Source organism: Falco biarmicus, chromosome 3 (genome assembly GCF_023638135.1).
Source record: "Falco biarmicus isolate bFalBia1 chromosome 3, bFalBia1.pri, whole genome shotgun sequence".
Taxonomy (NCBI): Eukaryota; Metazoa; Chordata; class Aves; order Falconiformes; family Falconidae; genus Falco; species Falco biarmicus.
The window spans coordinates 68,353,837-68,373,216 of NC_079290.1; the positions used below are offsets into that span (position 1 = coordinate 68,353,837).

A 19,380-nucleotide genomic window follows, 5' to 3' on the forward strand; every position below is an offset into this window, starting at 1 on the left:
AAGTGGGATAACAGGGCATTGCGGTCAAAATCTTGTAACACAGAGAACTAATGAAGTTATATAAGATCAAGCAGTGCGCATGTTCCCCAAGAAAGTTCAGCTGAAGTTCACCAACTTATCATCCACCAAGGGTCTCAAAAGACCCCAAGAAAGACCCCCCAGGAGCGAAGTACATATATGCGAGTGCCTTATGAATATGTAAATCCTTTTGGGGAAGTAGTTATAATATATAGTAGATTTTGGGGAAATATGATGAATATGTATGTTTTGTTGTAATAAATCGAGGAATGCTGGTCAGGTAGGTGTGCATGATTTGAGATGCTAATCTCCATGTGCCCAGCACTGCAATAAAGAATGCCTGTCTTCTAAACTTACAAAATGAAGTCTAGAGGGTTTTCTTTTTGACAGTTTCTCAGTATCACTAAGAGTTGGAGACTAGAATCTAATCCAACAAATTTAACTCTTTAGTCACTTAAGAAAGCTGAGTGAAAACAATGGGTAAAAGATCAGAACTTGATTAAACATTCTGTTAAGTTTTCATTACTTTTGTACACTGTGTGATGCTCATTCATGCTGCTAATTACTCTTGCATTTTCCCAATTTATATAGACTATAACAAGAAAAATAAAAATACCGGGTATTTGTGGACTGCGCATTTGTTACATGAAGTTACAGTTCAACAAACAGATGCGTGAGTATCTGTGTGCGCGCACGCTGCCTTTACTCCACAAACCACTGAACATGATGAACATGATGAACATGACTGAACTAAAAGACAGACCATGGGTGTAAGTTTGTAAGGGTTAGCTTTTGTTCTTCTGTGCTCTGGGCCAGATACACAGTTTTGCCAAGAGTCAGTTGTAGTCTTAATCCATGTGACAGCATATCTGAACATAGGTTTGGCAAAGCACTTACTTGAACATATGTAGTCTAGAATCAGACAGGATAATACTGGTATCATTACATTAAAAGTGAAATTCTGTAATTACATGGATATTTACTTAGTTATTGTTAGACACTGAGCCCATTAATTGAGCCCTGGATCATGTAATAAATACTTAGCCACTGATAACTCTCTGCAAGATTAGAATGGTGCTTAATAAGACTTGAACAAGAGAAAAATTTAAAAACGTATTTTTCCAGACATTCACTTTCTTGGGATAATGGAAAATATCTATTTCCTAATGACAAAGATAACAACGCAAAATGTCTGACTTAGAAATGGGAAAGAATTAATTAACATACCTGTGAAATTTGGAGTAGTAAACGCCTGCTTTTTTTATTTTCTTTTGAATGGGAAAGAAGCAGAGGGCTTTAAATAATGCAAATACAGACAAATGTTAATTCACAAATGTACATGGGATATTGGTGGAAACATTGATTTTTTTCAGCTGCTTAAATTTAGCCAAAGAACCTCTTCTTTAGAAACAAAAATTAACCTCTGTTCTTTCCAGCAGCTTTGCATGTCGTAGCTTTAAGAGAATGAACCCATCCTGAACTCGATGCAGTTTGGTCTTTTCCTGCCATAGCATGAATCTTGGAGAGATTATAACCAATTTAAGCAGGATGGGAAATTCTGTTTCTAACTAGCTACAAGCAAACCGCTAAGGAACCAGCAAGGGAAAAGGAGAGGTATTCAGAATATTCTCCAGCTTGGATTACGTGTATCCTGAAAGCACTAGCAGCAGATGCTTGTGGAAGTGATTATGCACTGGATCATATGCACATCCTTCTGGCTGCCGTCACCACTTAGGCCCATTTGTAGTGTAGGAAAAAGCCCCTCCAGTCTGCAGAAAAAGGAGCTCAAAGTATATTGCAGAAGGCATCAATAATCACGGAGTTTAAAGGGGCTCAGCAATCACTCTGCTGCTGAGGGGCCCAAGCCTGCAGGACCAAAACTTTAAACAAACCACAGGATTATGGATCGTAGCCTTTCAGGGATTTCAACATTTTGCCATACTTTAATTTATAAACATAACATTTTTATGGAGAAAAGCACTCTTTTGTCCTTTTTTTGGTTGACATGGGCTGTTACTAATTAGGGCAGTTTTCTGCATTTATGTAAATAGGAGTTCTAAAAGCTTTTGCTAAATTCTGTTATTCTGTCTACCCTTTAGGCTGCAGATGCTGTTGCACAGCTCCACAGTCTACTTAACAGATCCTTAGGCACATAACACAAACGGCTTTGGAGATGCCTGCACTATATCCCCCGTGCTGCTGTTCTGTTTTTTGAGGGTTTTTTTATTTGAGAGAACTACAACAGAAGTGTTCAGGACTTTTTCCCCCAATCAATTTATTGACAGTCTCTGATTTTTCAGTACAGGGTTTCTTACTAGCTTCAGTTCTGAGTTCAGTTGTCCTGGATTTTCATTCTTCCAAGCAACTCATTCTTTCCCTGTCTGCATGTTGCTGCCTTTTCCTGCTACTGAAAGCCTAGCAGCCTTTCTCCTGTTTTCATCAAGGATCCAGGACCGTGGCAGTGACCGAGGCTCCTGCAGAGTGACTCTGCTTATTGCTTGGGCTCACTGCAGGTCAGCCCTGACAGAGGGATTTCCTCGTGCACCTGCACCAGGCTCCCAAGAGCATCTGCCGAGATGGCCAACCTGACGGTGTGCTTCCACGGATGCAGGCGTTTTTACATTGGTTGTCCAGTCGTGTAAACTGATATTACAACCACAAGGCTCCAATGTTACAGGCTGGTACTAATTAAAAGCTGCAATTTATCACCTTCCTGCCCATTACATACAACAATATGCTCTGCTGAAAGACAGGCAACAAGGTATGTGGCTTCTTTAATTTTTAATTTTTTTAAAAACTTCATAAAAAATAAATAGGGCATCTTGGGTCTACACTTTTTAACAATGGAAAAAAAAACCAAAAACCAGTGAGGAGTCCCTAGTTCCTTCAAGTTTGTGATCCCATTTTTCACCTGTAGGAAGTGTTTTGTTCAGTCAGCATGTCTAATTAAAAGAAAGCAAACCCTCCTCTCTCTTCTCTCCCAGTCCCAAACACCTGTTGTTAGCCAGCCTCCAGCAATGAATCTGAATGCCCTCAGTGGAGGGGGTCCATGAATTTACACTAGGGAGTATTGCTCTCTCTATGAAAAACTGTGTCTATAGCAATGACCTGCTGTTCCAGGGTAGCCACCATTAAGCCAACCTCAAAACACAAGGGAGACCATGTCAGTCCTCTGGGGCATGGAGTTTTGCTCTGTTTCACAATGACCCTAGTGCAGGACTGTTGCTTGCGGATGTTTTTGCAGAGTATAAAACGCCAACTGGAGAAAAAAATCTACATTTCAGAAGTAGTTGTTCTGTGGAAATCTTGAGGAAAGAGTTAAATTTATCTTTCCTAAAGATTATGAAGCAGACCTCCAACTGGACTCACCTCTTGTAAAATGTGGGAACAGACAGTGTATCTGGATTATTGCAGAGCTGAAGCATGTGCTGCTAACCAAGATGGAAAGAAGGAATAAACAATATCTTAGTGCCGTTCCTGTTTCACAGAGAGTCATAAATGTGGGAAGAAAGTTGCTGAGCAAGGCACTAATGCAGCAAGTGGTAGAATGAATCAAGAGATAGTGCCACTTTTATAAAAACGATTCAGGGACAGACTGACTGAGCAAACAGATGGGGCTGAGACCATTTGAATGGGAACAGATTCTTGGATTAACTGGCCATTCCCAGGGCAGCCAAATGCTATTAGTGAACCTGTATAAGAGGAGTCATCTTTTATATGGAGGGGATGAACAGTGTGAAGAATCTTATGTAGCCTGTGATTTTGCAGAGCTGCAGTGAACTAGATACCAAACAGGGATGCCAGTAGGCAGGTGCTTTGGAGATACCTCGGAGTGAGAGAAACCAAGCAGAAACCACTGCAGCCCAAGTTAACAGCACAACCAGCGTGCAGAAATTAAGTGGGAAGCAAAGGTGCCTTCTAAGACTGTATCTGGACCTCCTGTTTTCTGAATCTGACCACTGGGGCTAGATGAAAAAAACTCTGCAAAAGATTTTGAGTTTTCACAAAGTTTCATCTGAATCAGGATGAAAAGTAAACATCAGAAAATACTGAAGGTACTAACAATCTTCACTGCATAGACCAGACAGAACACTGGTTTTTAAATTGTGATTCATTTCAACCTTTCTCTTTTTGCTTTGCAAACCTCAATATGAATTAACTAAAATTAAGATAATAATTTGCAAATTTTTCCAGATAGGAACTGTCAAAACTGAGTAGGTTAGACATTTTCAAAAATGACTTCAGAGCTTCTTATATGGAGAGTTTTGGTGTTTACAAATAAAACAACCAAACAACTCTTGTAGTGCATGATATCATTTTGGACAACTTTTCATTTTCTGACCATAGCCCAGAAAATCTTCCCTGCAGAATTTGCCAGCTATCACTGCTGGCTGTTGTGGTGCAACAAGCAGTGCCAACAGCCCACGTTCAGCAGCACACAGGGTGCTCATTCAGTACCCGCCTGACCTGGCCGTGCCCCCTGCAGTATGTGCCAGCTGGGTATCTCTATGCCAGGGCTATTTTTGGTGGCAGTACTGCCAAGGCAGTATGAAAAGGGCTTTGTTGGAAGGAGCACTAGGCCATGCGAGCCCGGTTCTCCTTGTCAAACACCTGTATAGGTATTTCCACCAAAAACAACTATAAGCATAAAATAATACAGGCTCAAATCATTGCAGTTTGCACTTGCCTCCTTAAGGTAAATGGCAACAAACCAATGTCTCCATTTTCTTTTCTTTCTGTCACAGGGAGATAAAGGCACAACTACTGTTTCATTCCTGTTCTGGTCATTGGTACCTGTGCTAAATAAATGAGAATATTTCACTTTTCTCTCCCATTTCCCATGTTTGAGTGATTTTACAAAGCACCTGGTGGGTAGTGAAGAATCAAGCCCTGTGTTCACACAGCCTGTCAGGTTCTCCTTGTCCTTTCACTCACCAGTGAAAGTGTACCAAGCTGGCTGCATCATTTATACTCAGCCTCACAGCCCAGCCAAGTACAAATAACCCATTTGTGTCACTCTTGAGAGGTTTGTGAGGATTGTTTTCTGTATCCTGAAAAGAAGTGAAACCTAATGACCTGGAAAAGTGTGTAGTGTGGGGAAGGAGGTCCCTGCCAGGTGGAGATGGCTGCAGCCAGGCCCTGAGGGGTTTGGAGAAACGTGTCAAAGGCAGCTTCCCTTCCTAAATCCTGCCAAGGAGAAGGACCTTCTGAGAAGAGTGACATTCCACCAGTGTTTGGCTCCAGTCTCTTCTTCCTCAGACTAAATGCCAGTTTATTCAGTCTTATACCATAAATCTCGTTTTCACAAAATGGGCCATACTTTTTTACTTCATTTTTCCTATTTCTCCTTCATCTCTTTTTCCTCTGATATTTTACCTGTCCCCAACACTTTATCATTACGTGATTCTACCCTTAATTATTTTTTCCTCTATAAATTTCACAACTTTGTGACAAGGCTAGCTCTAGAATTTGGCTCTCTTCTTATTCTGCTTTGCCTTCCTGCTTTTGCAAAGGGTGATCTTAAAGTATTGAAACATTGTCTGTCTCCCTGGTCAGAGAAGCATGGACTGAGCGCAGCTTTACCAGCCAGGAGCTCCTAAGCTGTAGCTCCATCTTGCCACCAGCTTGTCTTCAGTACAGCCCCAACCAAGGCAGCTGACCTTGGCCTTGCTATGAGCTTCTTGAGGGTTTGAGTTATTCTTAAAATTACAGTAGTTTATTGCAAGAAATACTAAAAAAACTTAGCCTAGTCTGAAAACCTGAGCTAGTTTTGGTTGTGTCAAGGTCTCCTAAGCAGCTCACATTTTTGTGGTCACAGGCAGTCTTTAACATCACTTTGAAGAACCACTCCAGAAATGGAAAGTTTGTGTATAATTAGTGCTCACAGGCTTCAGGGCTGTCATAAGGCTGAGGGCTATAAAGACGAAAAAGATTAGGTGTTGTTATGTGTTTCACACACACAAACCAGTATTGTCAGTCTTAATATTGAAGAGTCCTTCTGAGCTGAGGGCTGGCACACGCTGCTAGTTTTTCTGTTTGAGGGGGTTTTAATGTCTTCAGGATTGGGCCTGAACACATGTGATCTCTTCTGAACCCATGTGTTAGATTCTCCAGCCACAGCTACACACATTTGAAATGCAAAGTTAATGATTTTAACTTAATCTAGGGATCTTTATTTATGTAAGTGATTGCAAGATAATGAATCCTTATGAAAAATTTCCTTTTGTCCATTAAAAAAATATCGTGTAAAAAACCTCCAGTCTGGATATTGTTCTGTTTAGTGCAAAGAACAGATTGTTGGCATTCCTGGGTAATTCTGCTCTCTGGCAAAAGAGTGTTTCTTACGAAGTGCTCTGATGTACCAGTGCCTGAGGGCTTGTTCACATGGGAAAATTCAGTAGCACTATTCATACCTCTCCACTGCAGAATGTGAGTACCCTCATGGGAACTCAACAAGGGTACAATTATATTGTTCTAGAAAAGTCCTAAGTACCTTCACATCATTTGTCCCCAGAAAGTTAGCTACAGCACAGGTAATGCAACACACCAGAGAAAATGCATTTGGTGACATCAGACAGGACCGCTTTGTACAGCAGCTCTTCACTCATGTGGCGATACATTTACATATTTGAGACTGTTTTATCACACAGAGCATTCTGTCCCTGCTTTAAAAAAAACTCATTCTACAGAGACATTAAAACAAACTCCATGCACGTACTTATCCACACCGACTCACCCACTATTTTAATCATTGATGTTAGTTTTGCTGCACTTACACTTTTCTTCTGTAAATGCATCCTCACTCTGATCACTGCACTCAGACGGATGCTACCTGAGCAGTGACTACAGCTCTTGGTAAGCAAATGATGCGCTGAATGCTGATGGAGAGGGCTAGCGCTAGCTCAGGAAAATAAGCAAGAACAGCGTCCAGGTAATGTAAAACGATTTCACGCTTGAAAGGATATTAACAGTACCTGCTGCAGCTGCAGCTGTGAATTTCATTTGCATAGAAGAAAAACAATCTCTCTGCTGTAAGTGTAATACAATGGGTAAGAGGGATGGAAGAGCGAGAAAGAAAACACAGGCTGCCTCACATACAGCATCCCTTAGCAGTGGCTAGATATGGCCTTTGCAGTTCTGCCTTTTGCACCTACTCTGTCGTTTGCAGTTCTCGCTGAGTGACCTGAAGCAGGTGGTATAACTCAGAGAGCGATTTCAGAGTCCTCTGGTGCCCGGCAGCGTCCATGTGCCCCGGCTCGGCACACTCCTGCACAGCCTTCTGCAGCTGCAGCTGCAGGGGGAGGGAAACCAACGGTCCTCTGAGATTTGGGGAAAACCAGCGCCGGAATATTTTGTCACAAATTACCTGAGGAAAGGAAAAAGAGCAGATTGTTGTCTTTCAGGAGGTACAGCTAAGGCCCTGCTGCTTCTCTAGGACTATTGAAATGTCATCGGAACCCAAAATGCCTCTAGCCATCCAAAGAGGACGGTATAGAAAAGGAGCATCCACAGAAGCCACACTCTAGCTGAGAAATTCCCTTCTTCTCAGGCTGCTCTTGCGCTTCTGCACAAGTGATGAAGGTGAGGGGGTGGGAGAAGCAGGCAAAAGGCCATCAGGCTGTACTCCCCCAGCCTCTCTGCTGCACTAGTGCCTCCCACCAGCACAAGCCAGGTGAGCTATAAGACACCGCATCCCAGGGACAAGAACCCCGGGGACTCCCCTTTCCACTACATCCGCGTACTATATCTGTAGAGTGGAGCGCCGCAGCCACAGCCCCCCTTGCTGCTCACACGTGAACAGCCCTGACTTCACCATTAGTAGAGACAGTAATGCCGATCCCCTGCCCCTGCTTCCTTCACTCTCCTGTCTGAGGCATTGGGCTAACAGCTGCACAGAAACACGGCAAGGAAACACTAGTGAATATAAAGATCGATTTGCGTGCCCCAGGATGGGACTTCTGAACAGGAACTGGCACTGAAATGTGGCCACATTTAAAAACCTGTCTGTCTTCATCTCACAGACTCCTAGTACATACTATGCATTTTATAGTCAATGTGATTTTACAAGAAATGGATGCATAAGGCAGCTGTGTCTACTCACTTGCAAGTTGTTATTGGCTCTCTGTGCTCCACATTTTCTGATTTTCAGATTGCATTTTGAAAAGCAATCAAAAAAATTACAATCTTCATCTCCCGTGCAGTTCTGTTCGAGGATGTCCCTCATTTTGGGTTCAAAAAAGGCCATATCCACATCAATGGCCACCACCTGTGGATCAAAACAATCCATGAGATCTGGCACAGCACAGCCAGTGGGACAGGGCTGAGCAAGCGTTCTTTGCTGCTCGCTTTTGGAAATGCTGTGCTGAGAGCATCTGCCAGTGGGGAACTGGCATCACAATGAAAGGGCTTTATTTCACTTAACTGAGCTGCACTTGTCTTATAAACACCACTTTTTAAACAAAACCAGCCAATGCTTATTACACAAGGAAAGGGGATTATTTGTGGACAAGATGCGTCCCTGAGGTCAGCTGGAATGACTTGCCTTAAACCGGAACTATCCAGCTTGAGGATTGATTTACTTGCTGTTGCAGCGTATGCAGATGGCACCCCAACCTTTTAATTATATGATGGTGCAAAATTATCCACAAGCCAGATGGTATCATTTCACAATTTGCCATTCAGACTAAACCCCTAACTTCACCACTGTGGAGAGGAGCAGTGGGATGTGCAGAATTACCTGCGCCTGGTACAGCTCCTGCAAACCTGCCATCGCATTCAGAGGGTTTGAGCCTTTTCAGCTGTAGAAAGAGATCCCTGAGATTGTTGAGAGTTGGGACTGTCCTGTTTGCTATGGTTTGACTCATTTATTGTGCATAGTTCTTGTTCTGCCTGTCCAGAAATACGGTCCATAACAGAGTCCAGCCAGCAGCTGGTTTCAGCTGAAAAAGCAAGGACTGGAGGGATCAGTCAGTTTTCACCCTGACACAAGGCTTGCAAAACAGTGACCACGCAGCACAAAGAGGTCTGCAGAGCTGCTGCCCGTGCTGGGTTTGAGACCGCTCTGGGGGCTAAGGGCTGTAGTCTCAGTTTCTGCCAGTGTCACTCCACCCATGAATACTTCACTTAAAACAATCACAGCAATAAACAGGGGAAAAAAGGGAGCCAGCTACGAGATGGCAGCTGGTTGACATGAGACAGACTGTGGGTGACCACAGTGAACGAAGCCTGCTTTCAGCGTGATGGATGCAGCAATCAGTGTACATTCAGAGCTGCACTTAACGCTTGACAGCCAGGGTCAGAGATGCTCCCTTGAGGCTGACACACGTTTCCACAGAGGGAAACATCTGGGACCAGGGCAAAGCAGAGTTACTTGGGCTCAAACGATAGTCTCATTTTTAAGAGTTGACCTCCCAAATAACAGGGAAGCTGAACTGTGTGGCTGGAGCAGCAGCTGGATCAACCCCAGGAACTAAAGATGTCTGGTCTGGTAGAAGGCCAAATAAACCTTCCACAGTCAAAAGAAAGAACATGGTCTAATCTTCATTTTATTCTACTCCTTTTTCCCCAGGGAAAAATCTTTAAAAGATGAGGCATAGCTTAAAAACTCAAGTATTTTTAAGCTTCTTGGAGAGCTTGATGATGATGATGTAGCCTAAGGAATTTCACACGTTTGGACAGGCAAATTCTTTTTCTTTTCTTCTTTTTAAGCTTTCTGCAGTTTTCCTGTTTGCTTCTTTGCAGAAGAGACAGTAAAAGTGGTGCAGGGTTTCCCTGGTCCTAGGGTTGCTGCATCAGCTCCCGGGTAGGGTCTCTGCCAGCGCTGAGCACCTTTGACAACCTGATCGATTGCTCCGCTAGGAAAAACAGCCCTGGTTCCCAAATGTGTGGCTGCCAAAGGGTTCAGTGGTTTCACTGAAGTTAATCTGTTATAAAAATGTGTGGGCATCCAGCCAGATCCTGTGATGATGGATCTGGGTGACACTCTACCTGTGAACAGCTACATTTTGGTGGGGTTTGTTATGATGGTAACAAAGGAGGGTACCTAAGGAAACACAGGAAGGACCCGACTTGGCTCCTGACCCGATTTAGAGTCATGTTTAAGGTGCTGTAATCTTTCTAGTTCTCTCTGAGGTGCTGGTAAAAGAGGAAGTTGTCCCAGAGCGCTGTATATTTACCCAGACATCCTTCCCACTCTGCACCTTATGTATCTCCATCACAGCTTAAAATTCCCGTGGATGATCTACCAGGCAGTGATCTCTCCCCTCTGTGCTGCAGGAACACCATGTGAAGGCTGGAGTGAGAGCTGGAGGCTTACCCCAACCATTTGAAAACAATCCTCAAAGTAAAACTGTTGTTCTCCAGCACATTTCTTTGGGCATTAGCAGTCTCGTTACTGGGCTGAGGAACAGTGGTACTATTATGGGTGCTTATATATATTATCCTATACAGAGCACAAAAAACAAGCAAGTGAAAAAATTGCTTAAAACAAACATAATGGACAAAAAAGAGGCTGCCTTGCTGTGCGCCGTTCTGGCACTGGTTCGTAAAACCACATAGAGTTTCTGCTTGTCACTCTCCTTCCTTCTTCACCGACCAGAAGCTCTCCCTCTCCCATCCCTGTCCCGGTCCACATCCTTGCCACCCTGCAGCTTTCTGACTGTGTGTACCTCCTGCCTCCCAGCCCAGTGCAGTGATAACAGGCGATACCAATGAGCTGTAAGTAATATACAACTAGGAAGTCCATGTGTAAGCAACAACTTCTTTTTCTTAATTAGTTCTCCTAGAAAATACTAAATTGCTTTCCTTTACTAGAAGGTGACTGTCGTCTCTTTGGACCCCAGAAGTCACAGGATCCCGGAGAGGTAAGCCTCACCAGGACTCATAAGGGAAGACGTAGCCAATATTCTTTCTCTTTTCCTAAATGAACACTCTTTTCCTGTAAGTAGGCTGTAAAACAGATGCTCTGGTGTGTGCTCAGCCCCACGCAGTCACAGCTCTGCATAACTGAAAAAGATGGGCAACGCCTCCAGGAATCCCTGCCATACCTCACTGCCTAAATACTGGTACGTTTGTTTTAGTTACTTGCTGTAGCTCCTCACCCATTCCCTGTTCAGCTGCTGTATTGCACCTGAATAAACAACGGGAGGGAAGGGAAGGGTGAAGGGGAAGCACTTTAATTGCTTTTAATGGCTAAATGTCTAGGCAATGTTTGCCTAGTACTCTGAAGATGTGAGTGTTATATTAACACTCAGTGAGTACTGGAAACCGCATTAAAGCCCCTGGAAATGCTTTACATCTACTCAGAGTGCAGAAACTCCACTGATGTCACTGCAAATTGTGAGCCTGGTTAAAACACTACTGCACAGTGTCTCCAGTCTGTACACACAATTCCCACCAAAACCAGTGGAATTTCTGCCCGCAGAATGAATGCAAGATACATGCAGCAATGTGGTGCTCGGCTACGTCGGCTACGTTATAAAACATGCAGAGCTATTCAGGTCTGAGTTACAGCTGTACAATGAAAAGTCAGAGTGTAACACTACCAGGGAGTTTCATGTCACTGTCCTTGGATGGCTTCCAGACCAGATAAGCTGAACACTGCAGCATAAATGTGTGTGTTGGGATGTGGTGAGTTCCCCTTGTATCAGGCCAGACAATTCAGTTTTGAAATTCAAACAGGTTTTCCTTTCAGCATCACTACCAGAAATAGTTGCTGTGACTCAAATTGCAGCTTCACTTACAGCTTTTGAGATCTCCTTGCTTTCAGGAGGTATCCCTCACTACATCCAGGGGACCCTGTCGGTACTGATGCCTTTAAGGAGGTGAAATAAATCAGAACTAAGCAAGCAGTCCTCAAAACGAGCAGCAGGATTAGTGCTTTGAAATGTGGCTGCACATATTACAAAGGGGAAAAACAGTAGAGAATCTCCCAACGCTTGTAAATGCATCAGTTTTGCAAAAACTTAGCCAAAAGTTGTATGAGGAGGGAAGTGTCGTTTTTACACAGCCATTTTCAGACTAGAATTTGACCTCAAATTGCTGTAACGCCCCCCCAAAGACCCAACTTACTGTAAGATCGTGCCTGATAGCGAAGTTTTCTGGTTTGATGTCACACAGGTGAAGTCGGTGAGAGAAGTCATTGTCAAAATGCTGCACCATGTCCAGAAAGCTGAGTGCAATGTCAGTGATGGCTTTCACCCTGCTTCTGTGGCCAGCAAGGGAGAGACCAACCACATTTTCCAAGGGAAAAAGAGTTTTGTGCCAGGCATGTCCAGCTGTGAGATACTCCACAGCATAAAAGTGTCCACAAGAGCCAATAATTCGCAGCACGTGTTTGCTGAAGTCCTGCAGCAAACTGAAGTAGATATATTCTTCCTGCTGGAGCAAGGACCACATGCTGGCCACCTGTGCTTTCCAATGTGGTCCCTTCTTCCTCATCCAGAGGGGCCCCATGGTATTGTTAGATAGTTCCAGCCCCAGGACATTTTTGACCTCCAAGGCTACCATCAGCAGAAGCTCTGTTTCAGGAAAATCCTCTGTTTCCACCTCCTCCAGCATACTGAGATGCTGGTAGCTGGAGAAGATTTCCTTTTTGGATTTCAGGATGATGGGCTGGCCTCTCCAGTCAGCCTGGATAACCTTCTTACCTCTGTCATAGTAAAGGCAGTGTTTGTACACCAGCTTCTGTGCCACACACAGGTCTTCACAGAGGTCGCCAGTCAGGGCTCCGCTGCTGTAGTCAAGACACTGGAGTGAAAGAGTAGAAAATTCATAGCAGGACCATACACCCACAGACCACAGAGAAGAAAGGCAAGCAATCAGCAACGGTCCTAAGCTCGAGAGGTCTGCAGTAGTCATGGTACTGCAAGCACACACCTTGTACAACTGATCAGATGTTTTTTTCAGAAGAAGTCTCTAGAGAACTTTCACTAGGCGGAGTCTTGCCTCAAAACTGGGATTCTTGGGATGGTAAAGGACAGGCCTTTGGGGGGCAAGGAAATGGACCAGATGACCTGCTACTCTTAAATTCTTGACACATGAATTCAGTGAGACAAGCTTTGAACACAGTTGGCTGTGCTATGTTAAGATTCTGGGCTGTAACACCCTAAGGCACAGGAGATAACTTGCAGTGTAATGCAGGATCTCTGGAAGGTTCAGGGCAGCATAACTTTGACATCCCCACTTAAGCTACAGGAAAACCCATGGGCAGATTGATTGCGGGGACCTTCCACAGGCCTGCAAGTTTCAGCCTTGCACTCCACATGCGCTGAATGGAGCTGTAAGAACCTACTTCTGCACTACCAGGAAACAGAGGTTGTGCTCAATGCCTCTTGGACCAAGAAATTTCAGAATTTTAAAATATGTAAATGCTGTAAGACAAAATGACTTTTCAGTTCTTATATATAATTATCAAAAATGACATTTTAATATCAATTGCTTAAATATTTTTTTAAATTGGGGAAAAAAACAGCCTGTGGAAACATGGGAACTGCTGCTTCATAGTTAAGTGGTTACTACAAATTCGTATAAGAACTGCAAGGATTCCCCCATCAGTCCTTCCCTCAACCCATAATTGTTTCCATACCATCACTTCCAAAAGTGTAGGCAATCAATACATTCCTATGGGCATTCAGAAGTGCAGCTGCAGGGACTGCTTTGGGCGAATCAGTAGAGGGGATGATCAGAGGTCTCTGGTGAAAGGGGAATAGACTGTGCTGATGTTGAAAGCCAAACATCTGGGAGGAGGTCTCAGCCTTCTTCATTGCTTTCTGGCATTTGAACCTTCATTTAATCAAGTTGGCAGCTCCCCCTGCATGTGGAGTACTTGCAACGGCTGCCTGAGCCCCACCTCAGTTGTGACTTGCTGTTACACACACAAGAAACACGATCATAAAATGCAGGTGATATATTTTATTAGGACGGTGTCTAAGGTGTGCACCAGAGGAATATCTTCTGATGCCAGGCAACATTCAGAGTCCAAACTTAAACAGCACACTGAGGAATGGGTGGAGGATTAAGTCCAAAATCCAGGAACAGTGATAAACTGACTAAAATAGCCCACTGAGGGCAGTTCAGATGGGCATAAAATTTATTTATACTCTGATGTTCTCAGAGCCCGCGTGAGAACATTCAATGCCAGCAAGGAGAGCCAGGTGGGCAAACTCTAGCATGAGCATTCTGACCCTGAGTCCAGGGTGATGTACACGTGTGAAACGCACACTGCAACCGCAGCCACATCAGGATGGCCAAGCAGACTCACCGGGCTGTCCACAGACTTTAGAGCATGCAGATCAATGCTTTGAAAAGCTAATCCTATGAATGTAATACACATTTATTCTCCCTATCTAAGTAGGAAATTTAATTTTCTTAACAGAAGCATTTTAACAGTTCTTGGCATCTGGAACTCTAAGCGATTTTAGAAAGATGATTAAAAACAGAAGGAATTTTGGGGGGGTTCTTTGGAGCGTAAGCCTAGTCACATTTAAAATCATTGATCTCCTGTTGAGATGACCACAACCTAGCTCTTCTTCTGCTACAGTAAGAGAATATAGAACTTAGTCCTGTAATTGGGTCCACATGTGGACAATTCTACTGTGGTCCACCAAGTTTGCTCTTAGACAGTCTGTATACATGGACCTCCTGCATCTAGAAGAACACACACCCAGAAGACCTGTAGTCAAACATGGAGCTTATTTTCTTGTATTGCCATCACGTCATTCTTAATGGCATTATTGAGAAAAAGTAGTTGTGGAAAAAGCAGTCTCATTTACATTTCCTAGACATAGGAGGTGAGTCACTTTTTAACCTGGCTGCTGTTTAGGACTTGTCCGCTGTTCCAGTGGAACCCATAGAACTGTGATTATTAACCTGGTGTCTGACAAATGGTCTCTGAATTGGATTCTTCTTATGCTGAATTTGCGCAGTGATTTGCAAGCTGGGATCTGTGAAAGAGGACTTGACCAAGGAGTTCCCTGTCTCTCCGTAATGAAACACAGATCAGCCTTCCAGAAGTACCCTTCTCTACTGGTCACTAAAGCAAGCAAGAATTTCAAAACTGCTTCCTCAAGTAAGCAATCAAGAAGTTTGAACAATTTTCAAGGTGTCCCTCTCTCCTCACAGAAAGTAGTGAGCTGTGAGTCACTCCATGGCTTTAAAAATCTTCTCAGTTTCCTGTTCATTATGACCTAGAAGGTCAGCAAAGAGTGACTGCACCTTCACATACTCGCCACCCCCACCTCCATTATTCCAGCTTTTAGTGTTTTGCATTTGCCATAAGCATAGTACACTAAGTAAAGCTTAGCTCCACAGCCCTCCCACTATAATCCTTATTTTTTCAGCCCACAGATGATATTTGTGTTTTTATTCCCTCTCTGTTTCTCCTCTCCATCTTCCCCTCCACCAGCCTTAGAAAGACAGACATCAGAACTGAATGCTGTTGTCCAGTGCTGCGAAGACAGCCAACAGCCCTTCTCTAACTCTAGGAGGGATCTAGATTTGGATCTAGATCCAAAAATCCTAATTTTTGGAGACATTCAGAGATAATATAGATCTTTTAGGTACAGTCTGCACTGGTAGTTCATGTTGAAGCAATTATCTGATCCCTACATACTTTCCAAAGTCATAGACTTTTACAAGACAGTCTTCCATCCTATTGGCATAGCTTGTACTCTTGTGCTCCCCAGTGTACTAGCTTGCATTTTACCATATTAAAACATATTTTGGTGGACTGAAAACATTTAACCAGGTGATTCAGATTACCCTGCCATGAAAAGATGGTCTGTTTATTATTTACCAACCAAGGAGTCTTTGCGCTAACTGCAAACTTCACCATACAAGATTTTGTATCATAGCAATGACTGCCAATAAAAAGAAGAAACAATTCCCCAAAGAAATCTGCCAGAAATGGTTCTCCACACCGCCATCCTTGTCTTAATGACTGCATTTTGAGATCTGTCGATGAGACAGTTTTAAATCTATCTAGTGAGTGCCCTTTGAATGGCACCAAGTGCCAGGCTTTTAAAAGTAAAATATGAAAGTGATACTAAGCCAAAAGCCTTGTAGAAAAGCAGCCATACAACACAAAAATGCAAACACAAGCATGATTTGGACTTGCTCATTTGTGTGTTTAAAACTAGCTACATAATTTTTTATATCCTTACTAGACTTTTAAGTTCAAAAAGCAGGATTTAAATTAATGTAAAAGTTTAAAGTCATGTAAACCACGCTAAGGATTTATATAAATTCAAATAACTTACTGTGTACCACCACCACTTTTGTGTAGATCAGGCCTGAGACTGAGTCCTGCCTTGTTATCAAGTAATTCTCCTGTGTAAATGCAATACTGCGCAAGGTTCTGGAAGGCATCAAAATTAATTGATTTATCCAGAGAAAACAGAAATTGATTGCTATGAGGTAGGTGTGTTCAGTGTAAATGAAGATGAGACCAGCATTAGGAAAGAGTTAGTGGTTTCTTTGAGAGTTGCACGCATCTGCACAGACATATATTTCACTCGGAAGAAGGAAATCTTCAGAAATATCACTCGCAAGGGTATACAACCATGTAATTTTTACCCTCTTGCTTAAAATATCTCATATTATATCCTACTGAAAGCATGACAGATGATTAGTAAAATATTTTTTTATCAGAAATTGGATTTTGCTTAATAAAAGGCATGAGACTCAAACTATCAGATTATTTGTCTTGTAGATCAATTGCACTTTCCATAACTGCAAAACTCATGCCATTCTCAGAAGATGTATGGAGACTTATTTCAGGGCTGATGAAGATAAGCTTATTTTCTAATCGTTCCACTAAAAGGACAATCTTTTTCTAATGTCATCTGGGAAAACTGTCGCTTACAAACCTGAATGATACTATTGCAGACTCACCTACAGAAACAGATGGGCACAGCGATCTCAGCCACTCTTCCTCTGGAAGGAGGATCTGAAAGCTGAGCTACCACACAGTACCAGAGACAACTTTCCAAGCTTGTGTCTGAGACCTGATCCCGGCCTGGGCGTTCGTCATGCCCTATGCTCTCCAAACTGAAGAACAACAAGAAGTCTCCCTCCGTCTGTTTACTGGTAGAGTGTGATGGCAAGGGCCTGGATCTCCCTCGGCTTGGCAGCTCCTTGCAACTCCGCACCTCTGTGCTCCTGCCAGCCCCATACAGAGCAGGCAGGGCTTGTTACTCCAGCTGCAATCCTGAGCTCAGCTGTACTTCAAGCTGACTGCTGAGGTAAAGAAACTAGCTCTCATTGCCATTAAAAACAGGGTGTCAGGACCACTGCCCTATAGTTTCTCTTCCTTTATTATACAGAATTTAGGGAAAATCTACAGTAAGTTTTTGCTTGCTGCAGTAATAGATTATCGAATTTCCATTAGCACTCCTCCTTTCCCACCTGAACATTGGCACTACAAACACCTCAATGAAGAAACAAAATTAAACTTCAAGCATTAACCCACGCTGCTCCTCTTCTCGAAGTGTTTCCGACACAATTCTAAATCTGTTTCTTCTTCTTTTTTTTTTTTTAAGGGAGATTTTAATGAGTATTTGCAAATCCTTTCTCGAATTTTGAGTAACTGCATCCTAAATGCCAGCCCCTGCCAGCCGTAAAGGAGGCGTTACAAGCTGCGTGGCATTTCTGAAAGACGGCTTTTGTACAAACACCTTTTCGGCTAAACAAAAACAAGAACGGAAAAATAAACAAACAAAAAAGACAAGCTGGAGGAAGGCTTCCCCCGGCTCCGGAGCGTGCGGGATGCCGAGCTGCCCCTTCCCAAACGCCGGGGAAGCGCCCCCGCCGCCACGCCGGGACCGCCCGCTGCCGGCACCTGCCCGAGCCCGGGGGGGGAGCGGGGCAGCGGCGGAGCGGGGCGGGCAGCTCCCGTCCCCCCGCCCGCCGGGGCGCTCCGGGACCGCGCCGGGGATGCGGCACCTCCGGCGGACGGGGCCGGGCCGGAGCTGCCCGGGGGACGCCAGCCCTGAGGGACTGCGGGCGCCTCGTCCTGCCGGGCAGCCCCCGAGGGATGCCCCGCGTCCCGCCGGGGCACGTACCAGCCTCGCCAGGATCCGGTGGCTTTTCTCGTCCGTGCAGCGCTCGGAGAAGACGCTCCTGTGGAGGAGGAAGAGCAGGGCGCTCACCACCACCCAGCAGGCAGCCCAGAGGAGGAGGAGCGCCACGGTGCATCGCCGCCAGATTTTGAGCCGCAGCCGCTTGAAGCCCGCGATGCCCCTCATCGTCGCGCCCGGGCTGGGCTGGCGCGGCCGCTTCAGCCGCTGCGGCCCCGAGCGAACGGCGGCGACCGGGGCCGCCGCGCTCCCCCCCGCCGCACGCCTGTCCCGCTCCCCGCCGGCGCCCATCGCCACACGCCCGCCGCCTCCCCCCGCCCCGCCGCCGGGCTGCCCGCCGCCGCCGCACCGGCCCCCTCCCGCCCCCGCCCCCGCCGCCGCCCCCTCGCCGGGCCGGCGCTGCCCTGGCGGAGCCCCCAGCGCCCCTTTTGAATGGAAGCCACGTAGTTCCGCCGGCTTTTGTCCGCTCCCCCGGTGCCAAGCGGCCCCTGCCGCCACTTGGCGGCTTCTACCCGCGCCCCCCCCTCCTTCCCCCTGAGTTTCCCACCCGAGAGTAAAGGGGTGATGAAGGGCGATGGGGGCGGCCGCCGGACCCGTGTCCCCCCCCCCGGGTGGCGGCCCGGCGCTCTGGGGGAGGCAGCTGCTGCTCCGGCGGGCGGCCCCGTCTGCTGAAACCTTCCCCTCCCGTAAATAAAACCCAGGAGCAACCTCTCCGGTTTTATCCGCCCAGGGGGTAAAGGAGGAAGAGAGAGAAGCGACTCGGTGCCCGTCCACTAACACGCCCCCAGGCCCCCCATGGTGGGTCACCCCTGGACCCCCCAGCAGCTCCCACAGCCCCCCCGCCCGGCCGCGGGGGTATGGGGTGGCTCCTGCACGGCACCCCCATGTCCCGGATCCCTCGGCAGCCAGTGGAGAAGCCAGCGGAGCCGCCACGTTGCGTACGCTGCCACAACAGGGCAGGTGTACTGGGTCCAGGGATGCTGGGGACCATAAATTGTCTCCCTGCCTGCTGGCAGCCGGAGTATATGCTGCGATGTCCCTCCGTGAGGAGGGAGGGGCCAGCTCCATGGGACACTTCTAATATGTTTGACCTCAGTGATGTTTCTCAGGGGTCAAAGACCCAGATGATTGTTCCTGTGCAGCAAGCAAGGTCCTGGCATCCTCTCCTCAGTCCAGGTGCAGATGTTCACTGTCTCTGTCTAGCCCACTGCATTCACTTTTTCCTCCCTTGGCTCCCACTTGACAGCATCTCACCACCACAATTTTCAGTGGGAAAATTCATCTTTTA

The 19,380-nt window shown here is 45.5% G+C and overlaps 1 protein-coding gene across 1 annotated transcript; it reads right to left on the reverse strand.

Moving 5' to 3' along the window:
• Positions 1-1,388: 1,388 nt before the first annotated feature.
• DIPK1C (divergent protein kinase domain 1C) lies at positions 1,389-18,370 on the reverse strand. Its single transcript, XM_056333725.1, has 4 exons — positions 18,078-18,370; positions 12,088-12,765; positions 8,120-8,284; positions 1,389-7,384 (listed from the first exon to the last, which is right to left on the reverse strand). Exons 1-4 carry the CDS (start codon positions 18,258-18,260, stop codon positions 7,169-7,171), a joined length of 1,242 nt encoding a protein of 413 aa, XP_056189700.1. The 5' UTR covers positions 18,261-18,370; the 3' UTR covers positions 1,389-7,168.
• Between the last annotated feature and the right edge of the window lie 1,010 nt (positions 18,371-19,380).